The 21204-nt window shown below is 43.6% G+C and overlaps 1 protein-coding gene across 1 annotated transcript in view; it reads right to left on the bottom strand.

Moving 5' to 3' along the window:
• Window positions 1-1796: 1796 nt before the first annotated feature.
• LOC126545701 (F-box only protein 31-like) overlaps window positions 1797-21204 on the bottom strand; it is a 79122-nt gene continuing 59714 nt past the window's right edge. The window contains exon 9 of the mRNA XM_050193655.3: window positions 1797-4518. Within this exon, the coding sequence (XP_050049612.1) occupies window positions 4362-4518 (157 nt within the window). The 3' untranslated portion in view covers window positions 1797-4361. The remainder of the gene's footprint in view (window positions 4519-21204) is intronic.

Here is a 21204-nt window from a genome sequence, read left to right as displayed (position 1 = left end):
CAAAGCACATCAACAAAATTTTATCAAGATGAAACTTATGAACTGCCTGATTTTCCTGAAATTTTTGTGATCCTTGTGATCCTTTCATTGCCCAAAAAAGTCAGTCACTACCATCCGCCTGCATTCCCCGCATAGTTTGCTCCTTCTCCAGACCACCCATATATTTTAAAAATGCTCGTATCAATATACTATAGACTCCTGCAACAAACCAGACATATACATAACGATTGCTAGAGATGGATGAATCATCATCATCATCATCAGCCTGGTTACGCCCACTGCAGGGCAAAGGCCTCTCCCATACTTCTCGAACTACCCCGGTCATGTACTAATTGTGGCCATGTTGTCCCTGCAAACTTCTTAATCTCATCCGCCCACCTAACTTTCTGCCACCCCCTGCTACGCTTCCCTTCCCTTGGAATCCATTCCATAACCCTTAATGACCATCGGTTATTTTCCCTCCGCATTACATGTCCTGCCCATGCCCATTTCTTTTTCTTGATTTCAACTAAGATGTCATTAACTCGTGCTTGTTCCCTCACCCAATCTGCTTTTTTCTTATCCGTTAACGTTACACCTATCCTTCTACTTTCCATAGCTCGTTGCGTCGTCCTCAATTTAAGTAGAACCCTTTTCGTAAGCCTCCAAGTTTCTGCCCGGTACGTGAGTACTGGTAAGACACAGCTGTTATACGCTTTTTCTCTTGATGGAAAATGGCAACCTGCTGTTCATGATCTGAGAATGCCTGCCAAACGCACCCCAGCCCATTCTTATTCTTCTGATTATTTCAGTATCATGATCCGGATCTGCGGTCACTACCTGCCCTAAGTAGATGTATTCCCTTACTACTTCCAGTGCCTCGCTACCTATTGTAAACTGCTGTTCTCTTCCGAGACTGTTAAACATTATTTTAATTTTCTGTAGATTAATTTTTAAACCCACCCTTCTGCTTTGCCTCTCCAGGTCAGTGAGCGTGCATTGCAATTGGTCCCCCAAGTTACTAAGCAAGGCAATATCATCAGCGAATCACAAGTTACTAAGGTATTCTCCATTAACTCTTATCCCCAATTCTTCCCAATTCAGGTCTCTGAATACCTCCTGTAAACATGCTGTGAATAGCATTGGAGAGATCGTATCTCCCTGCCTGACGCCTTTCTTTATTGGGATTTTGTTGCTTTGAGATGGATGGATAGATGGATGAATAACGACTTCCAATTTTTCAATGGCATGAGTTGCTCACAGAAAGCTGTCAGCACTCAATACCACAATCTAAATGTTTCATGAATGAATTAATCACATAGTTTTCAAAACAGGGAATGTGAAAGGCTCAAGCAGACAGGGATATAAGAGAGGTGGGGGGTGAGCAGGAGAAGTGAGCAGTTGCATTTTGTGTAGAGTTAAGCGGGGTGCACCCCCACATGAGCTTCTGAAACCAATAAAGAATTCTGGACTAATTGGTGCAGGAATAATGCGGCATACAGCCTGCAAATACGGACATATTGCTGAAATGTCATGTCTGCAGTCCTAGGCTGTATGCTGCAGCAGCTTATCACAGCACTTTTCGCAAACCTGCTCAATGAGCCGGGAAAATTACGCTTCAGAATTGTCAGTAACAGAGCCACAATGCCCTGCCCAAAGTGAGTTAAGCACAAGGCATGTTCCTGCATCATCTTGGCAGACAGTGAGTGGTGGCAAGTAACTGCATGCATAGCCAATTACAAAGCATGGCAAAATGCGGTAGAGCTCCAGGTATGGCTTTACACTACAATTCTGCCACACGATAGAGTAGAGAAGCCTCAATTTTTAGTTTTTATTAAATCCTTTGCACTTGTATAGCCTTTTAATGAGAGAGAAGCACATAAGGAAAAAACAGAGTAATCACAATCAAGCCAAAAATGGTACAGAGCTGAATGAGGACTGCGTCAATAACCAGTCTTTTTCTAAACATGAACATTTTCTTGAGCAAACAAAACATAAAATAACAACAACAAAAAAGGCCAAAGTACCAGTTAAAGTTTTTTTTTTTTTTTCATGCAAGTCAAGTGACAACCACTTAGTACTCGTTAAAAAGTTTCATATTGCAAATTGGGTGCGCTATTTAGACAAAACACACATTAAAAAAAGTGAGCTCTATCTGAAACAAAGCATGAGATAAAAAAGAATGCTTACAACGAAATAAAGGAACCCAAAAAGTAACAATGCATTTTCATGTGTCCCTTTCTTAAACAAAATTTATGTAACAAAAAAGCTTGTCACTCTCCAAGTTGCACGTAATAAAGCTCATCATTAGCACAAACATAGTAAAAGGTAAAAGGATGCCTATGGTAAAACACGGGTGCTCTGATAGCAACAAAAACTGTTATAGAAGAATTGAGTATCACAGCACTACAAAATGGCATTCAGGTTGTAAAAGCTCAAAGAAAGCTCACCACAATGTACATATAACAGCAACAAATTCACATAGCTGGCGACATGAAGGACATTAGAAAGCTGTGCTTATTTTTCTAATATACTCATTCACCAAGTTTCTACACAAAATGCTGCAAGCTTAGACAGCCCCATAATAGCTTGCAAGGTCTTCGATTTGGCCACAGAAATGCACACAATTTCACATGATAGGGAACCATGACCACGAGAGAAATGACAGCAACCTGGTACCAAACAGGAACCTCATGAACTGCAGCAAACAAAAGGGAGTTCTTAAATACCAGCACATATTCGGTGATTTCAATAGGTACAAAATGCCCTTTCACATCACTTGATTTTGATTTTTAATTTTTGTACTTGCATTTTTTAATTAGAATTATATTAATTTTTTAAATTTTTGGTACTGACGATTCATATTCATGCAACTGTGGAGACACAACTAGGCATGATGGAGAAAAAAATCCTAAATGTCGTCTCAATCTTCCCACACCGCAATTTCGGTGCCTCAGGTACACATGGCAAAATAATTCACTTACGTGACCATAGTTGCATGTTTTATCAACCAAACAAGCTTAACTTCACTTTACAATAGGCCAATTCAGTGTCCCTTCAATACCTGTACTTGAGCCCCAACACTAGTAAATGTTTACAGCTAACCATGCACATCTAAAAGCACAAATGTAGCAGCACTATGTGCAGGCACGAGTTTTTAGGCCAATGTTGGCCTGCACAGTTCCGATCACACAAATATACACACAACTGTTGGTTTTCAGATTGTGATGGTAACATTTACAAATTGGCTTTAAGCTCAAAAAGCCTTTTGTTAAGCATGTGCTGCCACATGCAGTGTTTTTACAGATAGAAAGGTATATCGAGCTTGAAGGCATTGGTAAATGTAAATTTTCACTTCAATTTACACAGCTGATGTGTTCTGTACGAGTGTGACTGGGGCTGTATGCATAAAAGCACAGCCATTAGTCTTCCTTGTTTAGTACATTCACTCACAATACCAAACAATAAGAAGAAAGAACATGGCTAGACGTTGCAAGAGATCATAAACATCACACTACACGGCTGCTCACAACCAAAAATATATATGTATATATATATATATATATATGTACGTATGTATATAATTATATTTATGTACACATTCTTTGATCTTTTCTCCTGACAAACATAGGTCTGCAACAGCAGACAGCCCATGAACAACACTTTACACAAACTACCACAGGCTTCTAGTAACATAATTTCACCACATTGATTTTTGTGACATGCACGTATGCATATCATTTATAAAACAAGCAAAGGTAAGAATGATTTTTACTAAAACCTGGAATCAATGGCTCAATGCTCTAAAATGACCTCTGTAAAAAATGTACATTGTATAGCAACACTGGGCCACTGTTCCTGAAGGGGATCTCACGAGTGCAAAAAGCACACAAACACTCATACACGCACACACACAACATGCTATGCTCACAAATGTACTCTCCCCATATTGTCTGAAGTCTGAATGGCACTACCCACCACAGTTAGGACAGGCAGGTGAAATCAACAGACGACCAGAGTTGAGTAAAACCACAGGTGCAATATGTGGCATTGCACACATGAACAGGGTATCAGTAAGGCAGTGCCATTGCTTTCTGAGCACTACATTTAACATTTGACCTTTCCATAACAAGGCAAGAACTGCTCACTGAATGCCAGATTGTGACACAGCTCCTAGCAATCATAGCATATCAGTGGCACCAAGCTTTGCGGTATTCCCATATGTTCAGTACACCAACACTGCATGGCCACTTAACAGCATTCACAATGATGACTTTGGTAGGGCAGCTCTGGCACCAGTTCCTTAGCGGCTTTAGCAAGAACACACACAACAGCCTAATACCAACACAGGTCATTCCAGCATCTCAGTTGGAGGAGACTTCCTAGGCAAGGTCCTCCTTAACTCTGTGGTACATGCTCAACGAAAGCAGCTCCAGCCAGAGGAAGCCAAAGAGGTCCTCGCTGAAGACAACCCAGTGACCCCGTGAGAAGGATGGGTTTGTGTAACCATGTCCAGCCACTTGGCCCAAGCCATGGTACCTGCACAGGCAGCAAATTGCACATCAGAACCTGGCATGCCTTATTAGCAGATTCGGACACAACACCAAAGCCATTAAGGCAATGAAGAGCCACAAGCCAGTCACCAGTGCATAATTAGATGGCTCGCTTCTTGGAGGAAAAGTTGCAGTGGCCGCCCTAAGAAGTGTGCTGACAACAGTTCACTGATGACAGAGGGCGGTGGTGGGAATACCGCCCACTGCTGCAGTTTCCAGGTTTACCTCTAGCCTGTCTGAGGGAGTACTCAGCAATTAGATGGTCGACTTGCTCAAGATTTCTTGTATTTTTCTTTTTTTGATCTTCAGATGTGTCTTTATTACGTGTGGAAAAATTAGAAAGTGACGCAGAACGCAAGAAAAATTGCACTTTTCTAGTGCACTGTTGACATAGATCTGGTAGAAATCAGGTGTCAGGAGGTAGCATCGCATCGCAGAGTGCACGCCTTTCCATTGACGTAATGACACCATTTTGAAACCATTGCAAAGAGGAGAGATCTTAGCTTCAGATAGCCACAGCGGCGTATTTCACCATGCAGAAATAACAGCAAAATAAGCTAATGAAAAACGGAAAAGCTAGTGTCACGATTCATCACTGCTGCCAAGAGGACAGAGGAAACACTCCTACTGGCTGACGCAGATTTGAATCATCGGCGTACATTCTGCATCCATTTCAACAGCGACTAGCTGTGCATTTCTCGGTCCCAGTGAAGTTTGGCGGTTGCTGTAGGATGCGTTGCTGGCTCGCGTTAGTTTCACTAATGCGTCCAAAATGCAAAATCGTTGAATATACAAATCAAAATGGCAGGAGGATGCCAGAAAAAGAGAGCGAGAGAGAGGTTTAGTTGCGTGTATAATCCCCCCACCCCAGTCACAATATGTCCACCACACAAAACTTTCTTAAGAGAACCCTGCATAAGCCCCCAAACTATTGTGGAGAACCTGAAGCTCCACCAACACTATGCCAATGTTTAGCTGTATAAACTTGGTCCTGAAGGTAATTGGAAACAATACAGGGCTGAGCAATCCTTTAAAGCCGATCAACAGACCAATCTCGAGTTGCGCTGTGTCACCGCTGCCGCAGTGCACGCCGGTAGTTGTAGTACTCCGGCTGCATTGGCACATGAAGAGTGCATGAAACTCGGAATTCACCGAGCCTTTTTGATCATTTGCAACATCTTTTTATTAATGCATCATGACGGTGCAGTAAAGGAATAAACTCTTACGTGTCTGTGTGCTGCAATGAAATCTCAAAGAATGCCTTTAAGGAAGCTTTAGCTCGGGGCCAACTTCAAATTCAAATAGATGTAAAATGCAGAAGCTGAATCGATTTGAAGGAAATTGCTTGCATTTCACACAGAAAGCTAAATTTTAGTGACTACAGGAAACAAAAGTTCGATTTCGGGTTAGGCATCTTTTTACAAAACTCACCAAAATTGGTAAGTTAAAAATAAAATTGAAGTTCAAAGGTTATAAATGCTTAACTCTGCACTGCAAATAGATATCACAGTTCTCTGAGCAGCACCATTTAGAGCATCTAAAGCGCACTAACCTGATATATAAATTTACAGCTTATGTGAAACTGCTGCAATGTTTATGAGGGTTGTGCAAAAAACGGCAGCTTTCCCGGCGTTCGATTTTGCAAACTTTGGGCAGCTTTGGGTTGTCTTGGGATCCCAGCCCACGTGACTTCCTATCAGAACCGGAACTAGCTGGCTGCAATCTGGCTGCCAGCAGGCTGCCAGAACTCCGAAAACCGAAGAGGCCCACTGACAGCACTGGGCGCTGCTCTGAGATTGCTCACTGACCCTCATGCTGCCCAGTTCTGCCAACAGATTAGGCCCCTCGTGCTGGTCTTTGTTGGTTGCGTTGAAGTCATTCCTGGCCGGTTTCTCAGCCTCGTTTGACTCACTGCCGAAATGGAAGATGGCTGATCTGCCTGCTAATCATCGGCAATGCACGACATTGATGGTGAAAAGAAAGCGTGCAGCTATAGATTTGGAAATGAAGTGCTTCTAACCAGTGAGGCATTTGTCAAGAATGTGCTTACATCGGATAGCGATGACGGCAGCAATGACGCGGCAGGGTAGGCTGTCTCAACATTGATTTCGCGAGAGACCCTGCAGATGATTCAGTCCCTCCGGGGCTTCGTTTTCACAAGGGGCCTTCCGCTGCACTACATGGAGCACCTGGATTGCCTTGGAGAAGCATGTTGGCAGGCTTCGCGTAAAGCAAGCAAAGCTGATGGACATGGGGTTTTCTCGTGAAAGCCAGTGAGAAGTATGTGGCGAGATGCTTGTGGCAATCTCGCTCCGGCATTTCTTCTGGATTTTTGAAGCTGTGAGGCTGCCATGGCAACCTTCTCGCATTTTTTTAAAAGGCCCCTATTGAGATCACCAAAGTGATGCCTCAGCGGAGCTCACATGTCACTTGCCGCCCGTGACTCCGCTTTGCAGTTATAGCAGTGCTATTTTTGAACGCCAACAGCCGCACCTTGTTACATGAAATCAGAGCGCACAGGGAGCAGAGTTAAACAGTTAACGAGTCAACACGATCAGCAGCCGGATGGAGGACACCCACCATTATGGTTTTCGCACAACAGTTCTGCCATTCCCCATTTTGATTTTTTTTTTCATGCAACCCGGTTATAACAATGGAATTTTCATGGCACTTGAATGTTGTTATAAGTGGGTTTGACTGTATATATATGTAGAACCTCCAGAGCTAAAGCTTCCTCTTAAGCGTTTATATCTTTAGAAAAGACATGACAGCTGGCCACAGGAATGTGTGTTCAAGGTTAGTAAGGCAGATAAAAAATGATTGTGTGGTAGGTTTATTTTGCTTTTTGAAAGATTGCTGCGGCTCCTAGTGCATTTTGTAAAAATTTAGCGAATAGTAAGAAGGCATGAAATGTGGCAATGAGGCATTTGTGCCACAGTGGAGGCAGTTATGCCTGCTGCTCTGGATGAGTCATGTGCAGTGAAGTCTAAGCAAATTTCTTTAGTGAGAGAGGCAGTGACGAAATCCAACAATAGAAGATCCTATTCAGACATTCTAGACACACGAAAAATTCAATCTGAAGCACTGCTGATATGGCCAGTCACTTGCTTGCCACTTTATAGCACTAACCAAATCTTCGACCGTAGAAGATATACTCAAATTGTAATATAACGGCTAGATAAGATGGTTTCTTGAACTCCTGGTGTTGTTTATAGGTAGCGCTTTGGCTGCAGGACCGCAAGTGCATGTTAGGAAGCATGTCTCACGGCATATACAAATTGAAATCTCTCTCACACAACAAACAGTCAACTTCATGCTCGCATATCACTATTCTGTCCACACCTATTCCCATCGATAGCCCACTGTCAATGGCTGCAAATTCATATTTTGCTGCTTTCGGAGTGCTCTCAGACAGTTAGTGCCAATTATTGGGGCATGGTCAGTGCGATGAGTGCTTGTAGTTTCCAAGATGTTGTTGGCGTCGCACACTGCTCATGCGCAGAAATGATGCATTTCTACCGATTCCAATACATCTGCATGCAAGTTTTTGGATTTTGGAAGCAGCACTGATGCAGAAGAGAACTTTGGCTTGTCAGATTTTTGAAGAGAGTTTCACTTTCTTTGCCAAACCACTTCAAAGCTGCCGTACACTGATATAAACATATCCTGTATGTTACAAATGCCACAGTCCTTATCTGCAGGGTGTTAACAACTTTCAGTCGGGATCCTTTGCCTGCGGACGCGCAGTGAGTTTCGAGCAAAAGGCAGCCGAGAGTTGACCTTGGTATCGCGCTAGGGCTAGTCACTCGGGTTGACATTTTCTTTTATCTCTCTAGATAAGGTATACACAGAAAAATGATGTTTGCGGGAATACTGCACAAATTCTTTGCGTTGAAAATTTATATTCTGAAAATTTTTAAGTTTTTCTGTGCGAAGTAACATGACGTTTTTATAAACTTTTTCCTTAGAGCCCTTTTTTCAAATTCCTTTTAATAAACATGTTGTATGGGAATAGTACCGTTTAAAAGAACATTTCTTCTTCAGTATGATACTATACACTTCAGTATCAAGCTTGCCCTGTCAAAGGAAAGAAAGTATTTACTAGACTACCCAAAAACTACTGCTTTTTCCACCGGCAGGAAAGTGTTAATGAACGAAAAGCATACAAGAAAGCATAACCAATCTTTCACATAATTGGAAGCAAGCATATAAATCTGTCATTCCTATGAATAGCACATTCAATTGGCCATTTCCCAGAATTCTTACACATCTTTAATGTTGTTTACAAATATACTAAGGTTTATCATGACAACAAACACTTTGTAACAAAATGTGTACCGCAGCTTTGCTATTTCATAAAACTATCAACGCACTCGGAAACGACCAGTCCAATATGCCATAAGCTTACCACTTCCAAGGGCCATGTAGTGTCTATGATATTAACGATTGTAAAAACATGTTCATCCGGACAAATAAACGTCCTCAGAAAAATTTCAACACATGCCAGTATATTGTGTTGCAATATGTGCACAGATTAGTTCCTCAGTTGAGGCACTGATAAAATGTAAACACATGAGCACCACTGCTTCTATATGCAAAATGTAGTAATTTGAGAATGTCAAGCACAAATATTATTGAACAGCTACAAAAAGTAAGGATAGTAGTTTTATTGGCCATATAAACTTGTGAACATAGGCATACCAACTAAATTAACAAGCATGGTTTCACGTGCAAACAAGCAAACATTAAAAATTATGGGGTCTTACGTGCCAAAACCACTATCTGATTATGAGGCACGCCGTAGTGGGGGACTCCGGAAATTTAGACCACCTGGGGTTCTTTAACGTGCACCTAAATCTAAGTACACGGAACAAGCAAACATGGAGACATCTCCCTTGATGACCGCGGAAACTCGCTGTCAAAACGTTGGAGTGAGGATGCAAGCGAATTGACCTTCATGCTGCATCGAGCATCAACGTGAACTAAATCGCGGAAACACAGTGCACGGTGGACTCTGTCCCTGTCGCAGATCGCTTACAAGATACAGTGGCCCGGAGTAGAATCCTCCCCCCTCCACCCAGAGCCTTGCGTGCAACAGAAGACAGAAGACAGTGAGCCGTGATCACCGGCTCGCCCTTGCATGCTTTCACTCGCGTATACAGCATACAGCGCGCGGTGACAATTTTGTCGCCCTTAGACTTTATACGGAACCTCAGGGCGACGGCAGAAATGTGCCAGGAGTGTCCATATAATTGGTATCGTAATAAATTTTTCTTAGCTAAGTATTGCTAAAATGCACACACTCAATCCAGAAAACCTCTCCCAAGTGATGGTCGCTGGATCTAGCAGTGCCGCTCTCGCAACTTCCTTGACAGCTATACAAAGGGCGAGCAGTGCCATGTCGCTGCCGTGCCATTTGTTTGAGTGGTAAAGGTACAGTTATGCATTCATACACATCATGTCGCATATATTGACCTCCTTATAAACTGCAGAGTTCATACGGTGTCACTCTCGGGCATTATGCGTGCCCGAGAGTGACAATAGTCACTATCCAAGTTGCAGACTGGTCACTTCGGAGTTGGAATGATTCTGGAATCATTCCCCATTTTTAACCACCTGCCACAGTAATTGTAAGCAACATGGTATTCTGCACAGTCTAATCTTCTGAAAACCCAGAAACCTTTTGTGTTACAAGGTTGAAGTGCGTTTATATATACACAATCTGCATGCTCTAATAACCATTTACTGTAGGCCTGTACAACCAGGTGCTAGAGTGCATGGTGGCTCCTGCATTCCTACCGACAAGATTCTATGGTTTCGGGAGCTCACTTGCAATGCAGCAATATGCACAAAGAAGAGAACACTGCTGTGATGTAGAGCTCTAACACACTATTGCACCTCCGAGAAGACTAGAAGGAGTCATTCATGCATTGAAGTGAGTATAGGCACTGAATACAGAGGTGAAGTAAAACCAGGAAAAAAATGCTTATGCAATTGCACTGAGGTCAATTTTATTGCTTCGAAGGCTCGTTGCCTGCACAGGCACTTCCCTGCTGAGTGCTCATGGTCGAGCCTCTTTAGGGCCCCTTCAAGAATATTGCTGAATTGATGTATTCATTTCAAAATCCTCTATTGTCGCTCTCTACAAATCAGAACCGAGTTTATGCCTCATTTAGTTCACAGGAGACTGTGGAAGCCAGAACTACATGTGTGCCTTGTATTGCACATGAATATGGGCAGAAAATGGTAATTCAGGAATTCATTTAAAGATTCATATTTAACCCACACACTTCAAACTTTTGATGCATATTGCCCATAACAGGGTGCTTATTCATTCCAAATATAGAATTCCCAACACTTTTGGTTCTCCCAGGACAGTGGGAAAGCTTTGTAAGTCTTTGATGTATAACACCTCTGAACAGGCAGAAAACAAACATTTACAATTGAGCATCTAATCAGCACCCACACGTCATAATTAGACCCTTAGCATGTCCCTCATGTCTGCCAAGTATAAACTCTGAATAATCTAGTTATCTCAAGACACCGCAAGACACATGTTTTCGAGTGCTTCCATATAGAGGCACTAAACTCTTGGCTGTAAAACACAGCCCAGCACAAAGTTATTAGATTGGTTCAGTGTAATGCTTCAGCATGAAACTGTAAGCTGAGTTAAAGCAGTCTTTTAACTAAATGCAGTTATTGTGAGTTCACTCTTGACTCATTCATCGCTTGGATATGCCTAGACATATCCTGGCGTCCTTGCTCATTGCCTGTAACTGCCCATAATGGCTGCCACTATGATTAGATTGCCTGCCAAGTGACCAATTCACCTACATTTGCTCATTTTTTATGCGAATGCCAACTCAGCTAACCCTCAACATTGGCACTTGAACGCAGTAGCCATTTCTAAATTTTTATAGCACGCATAATGCCCGAGAGTGACACCGTATGAACTCTGCAGTTTATAAGGAGATCAATATATGCGACATGATGTGTATGAATGCATTACTGTACCTTTACCACTCAAACAAATGGCACGGCAGCGACATGGCACTGCTCGCCCTTTGTATAGCTGTCAAGGAAGTTGCGAGAGCGGCACTGCTAGATCCAGCGACCATCACTTGGGAGAGGTTTTCTGGTGGGGCTATGGAACTGAGCTGGTTCTAGTAATGTTGTGCCACACTGCAGTCCTTTTTACCATCCTTGTCCATTATGCCCATGACCTTATACTTGGACTCTTATTTCTCGGCGCATTCCGCCCCTCACTGATTGCTCTGCCTGCACCCTCTAACTCAACTTCCTGCTCCTTCCCGATTTTCTTGTCAAGCCCTTGAGCAATCTCAGTACTACCGGCTTCGTCCACCTGCCTGCTTAAGCCGCAACGTTTGTCTAGTTCCTCTCCTCTTCTGTCGTGCCCAATAGTCACTATCCAAGTTGCAGACTGGTCACTTCGGAGTTGGAATGATTCTGGAATCATTCCACATTTTCACCACCTGGAATGGAATAGGAATGTAATGATGACACCAGTCGGACAGATGGAATGGGAATGGAATGGGAACCTGAGATTCCAGAATGGAGTTCAAATGGAATGGGCACATAGTCCTGGACTGCTAAATGTTGATTTTAAGCAAGACTACAAAACTGGTAAATTTGCCATTCAGACTAAACTAGACTTGGCCAATATACTGTATTTCTCCTACGAGCTCTTTCAATACCTACCTATACATGCTTACCTCTGCCACAGTAATTGTAAGCAACATGGTATTCTGCACAGTCTAATCTTCTGAAAACCCAGAAACCTTTCTGTGTTACAAGGTTGAAGTGCGTTTATATATAAAGCAACTTCTAATTGTCAAGAATGATTCAGTTTAGTGAGAGCAAACTTGAGCTATGACACAAGGATGGAGGCCAAGAACGACGTCGTAAATGGTTGCACCCTGTGTGCGTCCACAGTGATTTGGAATGCGTGCCATGTTTTTTTGCCCATTGCCGAATATCCATAAAGTGCAATAAATGGAGGTCAGAGAAGTGTCCTGGAAAAAATGGTGCCCGTTAAAAGCCAGTAAAGGTGAAAAAAAGATAGTCCTGCTAAACATATCAATGCGTTTCGCTTTTATGTGTTAGTCATCAAAGTGACAGAATAATCTACAGCTGGATGCATGGCACGCACAATGGTGTGAGATTTGGAACTTTGCTTTAGTAGAATAAAAATAGTTTCTGCAGAATTGAAGATGGTTAGAAATACTGGATTTTCTTTAGAAGGCAAGCCTTGCTTGTATTGCAATGTGTGATGTGGTCGTGACCTGCTCAACACGTGAGCAGCTTAAGTGAAGCTGGATTCAGCAGTCGTAAGCAGGCAGCTGTAGGCTAGTTTTTGAAACATTTGTACACTATGATGTGAGAAATAAGCGTCACGTTTGGCTTAATTTTAAATTGAAGAAAAACTGCATAAACATGACAAAGCATAATTTCACTTGCGAAAGCCTCAATGAATACAGACATTTTTTTTATTATTGTGGTTTCCAAAAAGCCTAAAGAGTGAGCTCTTGCTCTGTCTCTGCTTTTTTCATGTAGGGACTAGGAAGGTACTTCGAAAGAGCAGACCACATGACAGGCTGCCACCACAAACTGACATGTTTTGGAGATTTCTTGATCACAAATAGAACTGAATATATTTTGCAATCACATCACATATTTGCAACTTCCAACCTGCACAGCTAACATCTGTTTGTTGACGCTATTTGACAAGCAAGACAATAAAATTTATGTACAGTCGAATCTCGTTAATTCGAACATCCAGTTTATTCGAACTGACGCTGTGCTCCCTTCAAGGTCTCTTTATTCCAATGGGTGAAAATGCTTGGTAATTTGAACGCGCAAGCATTTGCGATGGTTAATTTGAACGTACCACACTCCGAGAATGTTCTCAGCAGCATGCCAAATCACGCAGCGGCGCCTCCGACCAGCATAGAGGAAAAGATTCCCCCAACGCTGCAGACGAAGAAAAATGTAGCAAAAATGTCACCCTCTCTTAAATGGTAAGGTCACCGTTTCTGCGTCACGCTGCAATGCTCCAGCCGCACTAGCAGCAAAACGTGCGCTGCAGGAGGGATTGTTCCTGTGCCGATTTTTCCCGGCTCGCTGCGGTGGCAAGTGAGCCGCAAGTGGAGAATACTGACAACAGTGGCCCCTACAGTGACGTACTTGCAGGAGACTGGTGTCATGCAGATCTGTCCGATCACTCTATTCGTACTCACATCTGGATTCAGCCGGACCGCTTGTTTCGCACTGTCATCTGCTTATGTCAGCTCTCGCTCACACTTGTTTTGGTTGGCTTGGTTTGGTCTCTTCGTGCTTGTTTCTTTACTATGACACGTCTAATCCGAGATGTCCCGATGAAAAGGAAAAAGCATGCGAGCATGCAGACGGAAGCATCGGTAATGGTGGAGGCCCAGTTCGGCCTCGGCAACTCCGCTGCTTCGGTGGCAGAGGAAAGTAGCGCCAGCCATCAACCTGGCAGGAAAGCAAATCCACTTCCCTTCCGCCCTTCCTTGCAAATATGTTCTCCTCGCCCTCCCTCTCCACTCCCTCATAACTCCCTCACCTTCAACCGCGTCGGTGCCACCGGCCCTGCCGGCCCAGCGCCAGCTTTCTCCTTGAAGTTTCGTTTTCTGCCATTATAGGGAAGCGAGCATTGGCCAGCGTGGTCAGTTTTGTGGTCCTCGCTCGCTGTGTGCTTGCACACCACGATATTTCATGACTCGCATCATTTGTCATCATTTGTGCATCGTGCTATGGTGCCCGAATACTTCAAGAACAAGTCCTTCTTTTAATTCAAACTTCCATTAATTTGAACAAATTTTCGGGCCCCTTCGAGTTCGAATTATCAATATTAAACTGTATAATAATGTTTTCTGCATTTCTCTGTCTAGTCCTATTACATGTGTGATTGTCTTGAGTACTCACCCTGTGTATGTGGTTGTGAAATAAGGTACCTCAAGTATGGGTACTGTATTGACCACACGCATGTCCACTACCAGGAACAGGCATGTGCTCTACCTACCAAGTGTTTGTGCAATGCTTCTCTTGAGGGCTCATGATTGTTTTCACTGAACATGGGAGATTGTTTCCAAAACCAAAATTGACAAAAAGCTCCTTTTAGAAACAGTAGACAATAGGAACATTACAGGCAACATTGCACTGCACAGAGGGCAGGACATAAAACATGTTTCTAGTGTGAAAAAAAAATTATGTAACATTATTGCTATCGTTCTTAAAACTTAATATGGTTTTAGTTAAGAGTCATGCAACTGCAAGTAGTGAACAATTATACAGGGTGTTATTTTTTTACTGCACCAAATTTTTTAAACTTGCCTGTGGCGGATAGCACAATTATAACCCTTGATTACTCTATGAGGCGGCCCATTACTACTACAAGAAAACAAAATGCTTAATTAACTAAGTAACATAACTACGCTAATGAACTTTTTAATTAATTCCTTTACACCATATTTCAATCTGCAGATTGCAGCTAGTAAGTATACAAAGCATACTGACTTGGAACGAATTATCAGAACTAAGCAGATTTCGAAATAATCATTTTCAATGTGTCCGAGAGAATGCATTGGTGTTCCAGTAACTTTAGTGCTTCAATGCACAAAACAGTGTTTTCTTAAAAGAGTAAGTGGAACAACAGTACATCCTTACTGCAAGTTTGACAGTGCATATCTCAAAACCAGTGCCACCTGCAGAAGTGTGCTTCCTGATGCAAGGTGTGAAAGACCTCTTCGCCAAATTAATTCACAAACTGCCCAAGACTGTCGCGGAATTTACAACTGAAGTCACAGCTATCGCGAAGACCCTGGAAATGCACACAAGGCAATATAATCACCAAGTGCTCATGACAAAATGCAAAATCCAAGCAATAGGCTCTGATAACATAAGAAAGACCATCAGGGCCATTGTGTGCGAAGAACTGCGCAAGATGTTCCCTTCATCACAGCCTCAGGTGGCCTCAATTACTGACATTGTCACAGAGGAACTTCAATGTTCACTTGGTGTTTACAAGGTGCAGCCCGAATCATAGTAGCCCCTGCCGGAAGTGGTGACTTACACCGCCGCCTCTCGCCGTCATGTTATGCCGCCGCGCCAGCGCCAGGGCCCCGTAATGCTGCAATTTCACCGCTAGCTTGCCTGTCTATGAGCCCACGCAACACGCCTAGGAAAACAGGCATTTTGTGTGCCCCCGACTACTTCCAGCTATGCTACTACTGTGTAGAAGTGGCCCAAGTCTACTGCCGGTGCCCATATTACGAAATGGAGCTACGAGGGTTTGCTGCCAATGTTCTGCGTCCACAGCTCAGTGAACAACGTCGTGAGATCACCAACTACATCGCCGCCACTCAGTGGAACAACTCAATGATCTTCCCGATTGGCGTTACCAGGTCGCTGCATCTCCCCACATTACACTGACCCAACCCGTGTTTGGTTCATTAGACCTTATCCAGAAAACTGAAAGTCGCAACTGATGAAGGTGCAGTTGCCATTCGCCGAAATGCTGAAAATTCTCTGCCACTGCCACCGACGTGGCAAGAGACATATTGACAATGCCACAACAAAACACCGCCATCCAGACGACGCCTTGAAGCCAAGAAAATGGTGCCTAAAGATTTCATGACATTACAAAACAGCAGCGGGCTGATGCAATGAAGCTGTGACACGATGCCATGCCCTAACTGCAGTGCAAGACACCCGGAACCACTGACCTCAACGTGCTTCTCAACGGTCACAATGTTACAGCTCTATTGGAGACAGGAGCTGACTACTCTGCAATCAGTGGATCCTTCACTGCCAAGTTAAAGAAAGTTAAGGCTGCATGGGACGGGCTCTAAACCCGCACAGCTGCAGATCACCTAAAACATCGATGGGAATCTGTACGGCCAGACTAACAGTTCATGACCAGAGTTACCCTGTGACCTTCGTTATTCGGCAACAATGCTCATGAGATGTAATTCTCGGCATGGAATTTCCAAGCCAACACAACAGAGTCATCAACCTGAAGTCCAAGTCGATAATTCTAACTACAAAGCAAGCAATACCACTGGAGAGGACTCTCAGGCATTGTGCCCTAAGTGTAGTTGAAGATGAAGTCAGTATCCCGCCTCAGGCCAGCATCATCATTTCCGTCAGCGCAGAAGCAACCGTAAACATGAAAGTAATCATCGAAAACGACCAACAGCTGCTACTCGACCATCAAATCAGTGTCGCAAGGGGTACTGTTCAGTTGCATGAAGAAAAAGTCAGGTAATGACAAACTTTAGCCAGGAGTATAAACACCTGAATAAGGCCACACAAATTGCATCCACTGAGGAAGTTGCTGCCGTCAGCAATGCATTTGTCCTCTTGGATTATTGCCCACCTACTTCAATGATCGAAGTTTCTGAACCAGCTTTTGATGTTAATTTAAGTGTTCTTAGGCACAACCAAGAACAGGTCAAAGGCCTCCTCAAGCAATACAAGGATTACTTTTCGTCATCATCAAGGATTCGACAAGCACCCAATAGCAAAGCATTGCATAATAACTGAAGAATGCGCTCGAACACTACGTCAGAGCCCTACCGAATTTCAACATGAGAAAGAGGTACTTTAAGGCAACGAGTCAACGAAATGCTGCACAATGAAATAATCCAGCTGTTGAAAAGATCATGGGCACTTCCTGTTATCTTGGTGAAGAAGGATGCAACTCTGTTTTTGTGTCTATTATCGTAGCCTCAACAGTCACAAAAAAGGACGTATACCCCCTCCCACATATAGACGACACACTAGACCGAATCCGCAACACAATATGTTTAGGAGTGTGCGAATATTAAGATCTCTGAATACAAATCGAATATGAATACTTAGCATAGAATATCAAATGGAATATTAAATAATAATATGCACATGCATTCATTAGCAAGTTGGTTTATTTGAACATGTCAGAACATAGCAATTACATTGTCATTGGTAAAAAAAATAAACTATTAAGTCTTTATAAGCCGGGATACTAAAAGATTGTATTTGGCTCAAGTTAGCCTTGGAAAATTGAGCAATTAGCGCTAGTTGTTTGTTCTCACCAACCTCTGCCTTATTACATCGCATCAATTTCCAGTAAACTCAGGTATTTGACCCTGTACCAGTTGTTACTTATAGCATTTGCTGTCAGGCTCAGGATTGGGGGTGGAACCTGCAAAAGAGTGCACTGCCACGGCCGCTCGATGCAAAGCAAGGTGCGGCCAGCTATGTCGCGCCGTGGAAAATAGGCGGGCGCATCTCGGCGGCCGAGTTTACGGTTGCGACCGCTTTTATTGGTGAGGGCGCCACTGCTCGGGGATGCTTTCGCGACTTCGCGCCGGGGCTAAGCGGGCGTTGGTTCTCGCGTCAGAACGTGTTTGCTTCGTGCTCTATGCACTAATCTCGTGCTTTTTCGCATGTGTGTGTGTGAGCAAGTTGGTTCGCGTCAGAACGTGTTTGCCTCGTGCGATATGCATTAATCTCGTGCTTTTTCGCGTGCGTGTGTGTGAGCAAGTCGGCTTGCGTCAGAACGTGTTTGCCTCGTGCAATATGCATTAATCTCGTGCTTTTTCGCGTGCGTGTGTGTGAGCAAGTTTGTCTGTGCTTGCTGTGCTTAGTTAAGGCTCTTCGGTGTGCGTGTGTGCCGTAGCCAGCCTCGTTCATTTGGCGCGATGCTGCGCAACTGTTGTGTGCCACTCTGCGACACAAATGCCAAAAAGGACCCGACTGTGAAATATCACGAGTTCCCCTGCGACTTAGAGCGTCGAGAAGCGTGGCTAAAAAATATCTCTCGCAAGGAGTGTCGGGAAAAGGAAGCAAGTGGGAACCGAGCGATAGGTCTCTGGTATGTTCCCTGCACTTTAAAGAAAGTGACAATAAAAACAACACGAAACTTAGGCTCCTGCTTCCGAATGCGGTACTGACAGTGTTTTGCAAATATCCACGGTACCTGCAAAAAGATCATGTGCAGCCCAAAAAATGCCATCGAAGAAACTTTACTGATCACACAGTAGTTGAGGCAAGCGATAATTGCGGCAGCTCAGGAGAAAGCCCCAACATCAAAAGTGCCTTGCAATTTCTCAGCGACGAGGTGGAAGCTCTAGTTCCAGAGATTACCTTAGAATCGTGCTCTGAACATAGTTTTTCTGTTGACCAGGCCTGCCAAACTACATTAGATATTGTGGACATCCTAGAACAGTCAAAGAAAGCAGTCAGGAGATTGAAAAAAAAAAAGTTGCCCGTCAAGGAGACGAGTTGAAAAAAATTGCAGTCCGAACGGGACGAAATGAAAAACCGCCTCTTAGTTTATGAAAACAACAAGGGAATTCAGTCCTTTGTTCAGGTATTACAAAGAGTGGAAAAAGGAGACAAAGCTGCTGTTTTTATCAGCAACCAAGTGGCCACTTCAGCGGAAAAAAAAAAGAAACCTGCCTACAATGAAAGAATCCTGCGGGAATGTGTTTTATGGAAAGCGTGCTCAAATAAAGGGTATGAGCATGTTCGAAGCAGAGGCCTTTTGAAGCTTCGTTAAAAGGGGCCCACTTCTTAGATAACCTCTAGCATCACTCAATATGCTTCGTTTTCATGAGAAACAATCTACTGATGATTACTTGCAATGATAAGCGTTTTTATTTCATCCAACTTAGATTGCATTACTTGGGAAACTCTGTACAAGTTCTCCCTATGTAAAGTTTTTACTTTGCGTACGTGTTCACGAGAAGTGAATAAAAGTACTGATAGATTGCTTCAAGCAGAAGCTTTCGATGGAAGTGCGCCACCCGGTCGTGCATCGTACGGGCAACCGTCACGGATAGCGTTCAGGCGTATTCCAGAACAGGTTTCCACCCGTGACAATCTGTTGGCGTTTGTGGCGTAATCAGCACTTACAATGATGACTTAAAAGATTTTGTCTTCAATTTCCAAATATAAAACGCATTATTTACGCCTTGACTGGAGTGGAGAACGCACGTGCCGACGCAGCTGTGAAGGCGCTCTCTATCAGCAGCCATCCCCGAGCGGTGCCGCCGCAGCAGGCGCACGGAGAAATAGGCCCGAGACACTGTTCAGGCATGACGCAGCGGGCCGCACCTTGTGCTTCTGGATCGAGCAGCCGTGGCACTGCTGAGACTCAGTAGCGTTTAGGCAAGGAATCCCTCGTGCCATATGGATGAGTACGTCCGAGAGTAGGAGTGAAAGGGGTTTATTTTACATCATTTACAAGTTGAAACAAGTCGTCAGATTCTAGTCAGCGCTCACACGTCTGCATACATCAGGACACCTCAGCACACCCTTTCTCTGCACCAAAGGTCCGCTCTTTAAAATGTCTTTCCTTCCTATTTCCCTACACAATGGAATTTAATGACCTTGTTGCAGCCAATCAGAGGTGTCATATAATTCACAGAACTCCGCCACTGATATCTAACCTTCGAAACAAGGACGAGACAATCCGGAAACAGATATTGTTCGCCTTCCTTCCACGAAACAGGTCACGCTCCCTTCACGAAAGTCGTTAACTGGGTTCCTTGCTCTCCATGATGGTCATCTTGTCAGGGTCGGGTGATTAATCTTAACGCTCGTTACCACTTCCACGAAGGGCGGCGGACGCTGTTGATTCTAAGCGAGTCTCTTCGTTCGCCCGTCACAGTTGGTGTCGAGCACTGTTGCCATCTCGGCTGTGCTGATGAAAGGGGGCTGCCTTGGAGGAAACATCCAAAGAATGTGCACTGCTGATTTGGGGCGCAACAACATCCTCGCTGTTTGCAAACCCATGCCCCTTCCTACTGAGAGACTGGGTTTCCTGCATAGCTTAGACAACCAGTGACTAAATATGCTTTACAGGCAAAGTTTTACCAGCAGTATAAAATTATTGCAAAATTCGTCACAAAATCACACTTTCTTAGATTAGATAGAAATAACTGCTAAGAACTATGTTTGCTCCCACACAGCCAGCAATATATTCGATTTGTTTCAAATATTCGTACCCAATCAAATATTCAAAAATTTTTGAATACTTAGTTTTCGAATCGAATATGAATATTAAAGGTATAATAGTATTTGATAATATTCGCACACTCCTAAATATATTTTTTGTCAATGGATCTGAAGACTGGCTACTGGAAAATCGAAGCTGACAGAAGGGGCCAAGAAAATACAGTCTTTACTAAGCCGGACGGTCGTTTCGAATTCAAGGTCATGCCATTCAGCCTTTGCTCGGCGCTTTCAACATTCCAACACGTGATGAACACGGTGCTGGTAGGTCTAAAATGGCAGGCGTGTCTCCTCTACTTGGAAGACACCATCATCTTTTTCTGCAAACTTCGACAATCACATCAGCCAACTTGAAACTGTACTAGAAGCGGTCAAGTCATCCGGACTCACACAGGAGCCACAAAAGTACTGCTTCACATAAAAAAAGAGATTATGGGGTTTTACGTGTCAAAACCACTTTCTGATTATAAGGTACGCCGTAGTGGGGGACTCCAGAAATTTTGACCACCTGGGGTTCTTTAACGTGCACCTAAATCTAAGTACACGGGTGTTTTCTCATTTCGCCCCAACTGAAATGCGGCCGCCATGACCAGGATTCGATCCCGCAACCTCGTGCTCAGCAACCCAACAC

Source organism: Dermacentor andersoni, chromosome 1, assembly GCF_023375885.2.
Source record: "Dermacentor andersoni chromosome 1, qqDerAnde1_hic_scaffold, whole genome shotgun sequence".
NCBI lineage: Eukaryota > Metazoa > Arthropoda > Arachnida > Ixodida > Ixodidae > Dermacentor > Dermacentor andersoni.
The sequence above is the reverse complement of the archived record's forward strand: the minus strand, read 5'-3'. Positions and strand labels throughout refer to the sequence as shown.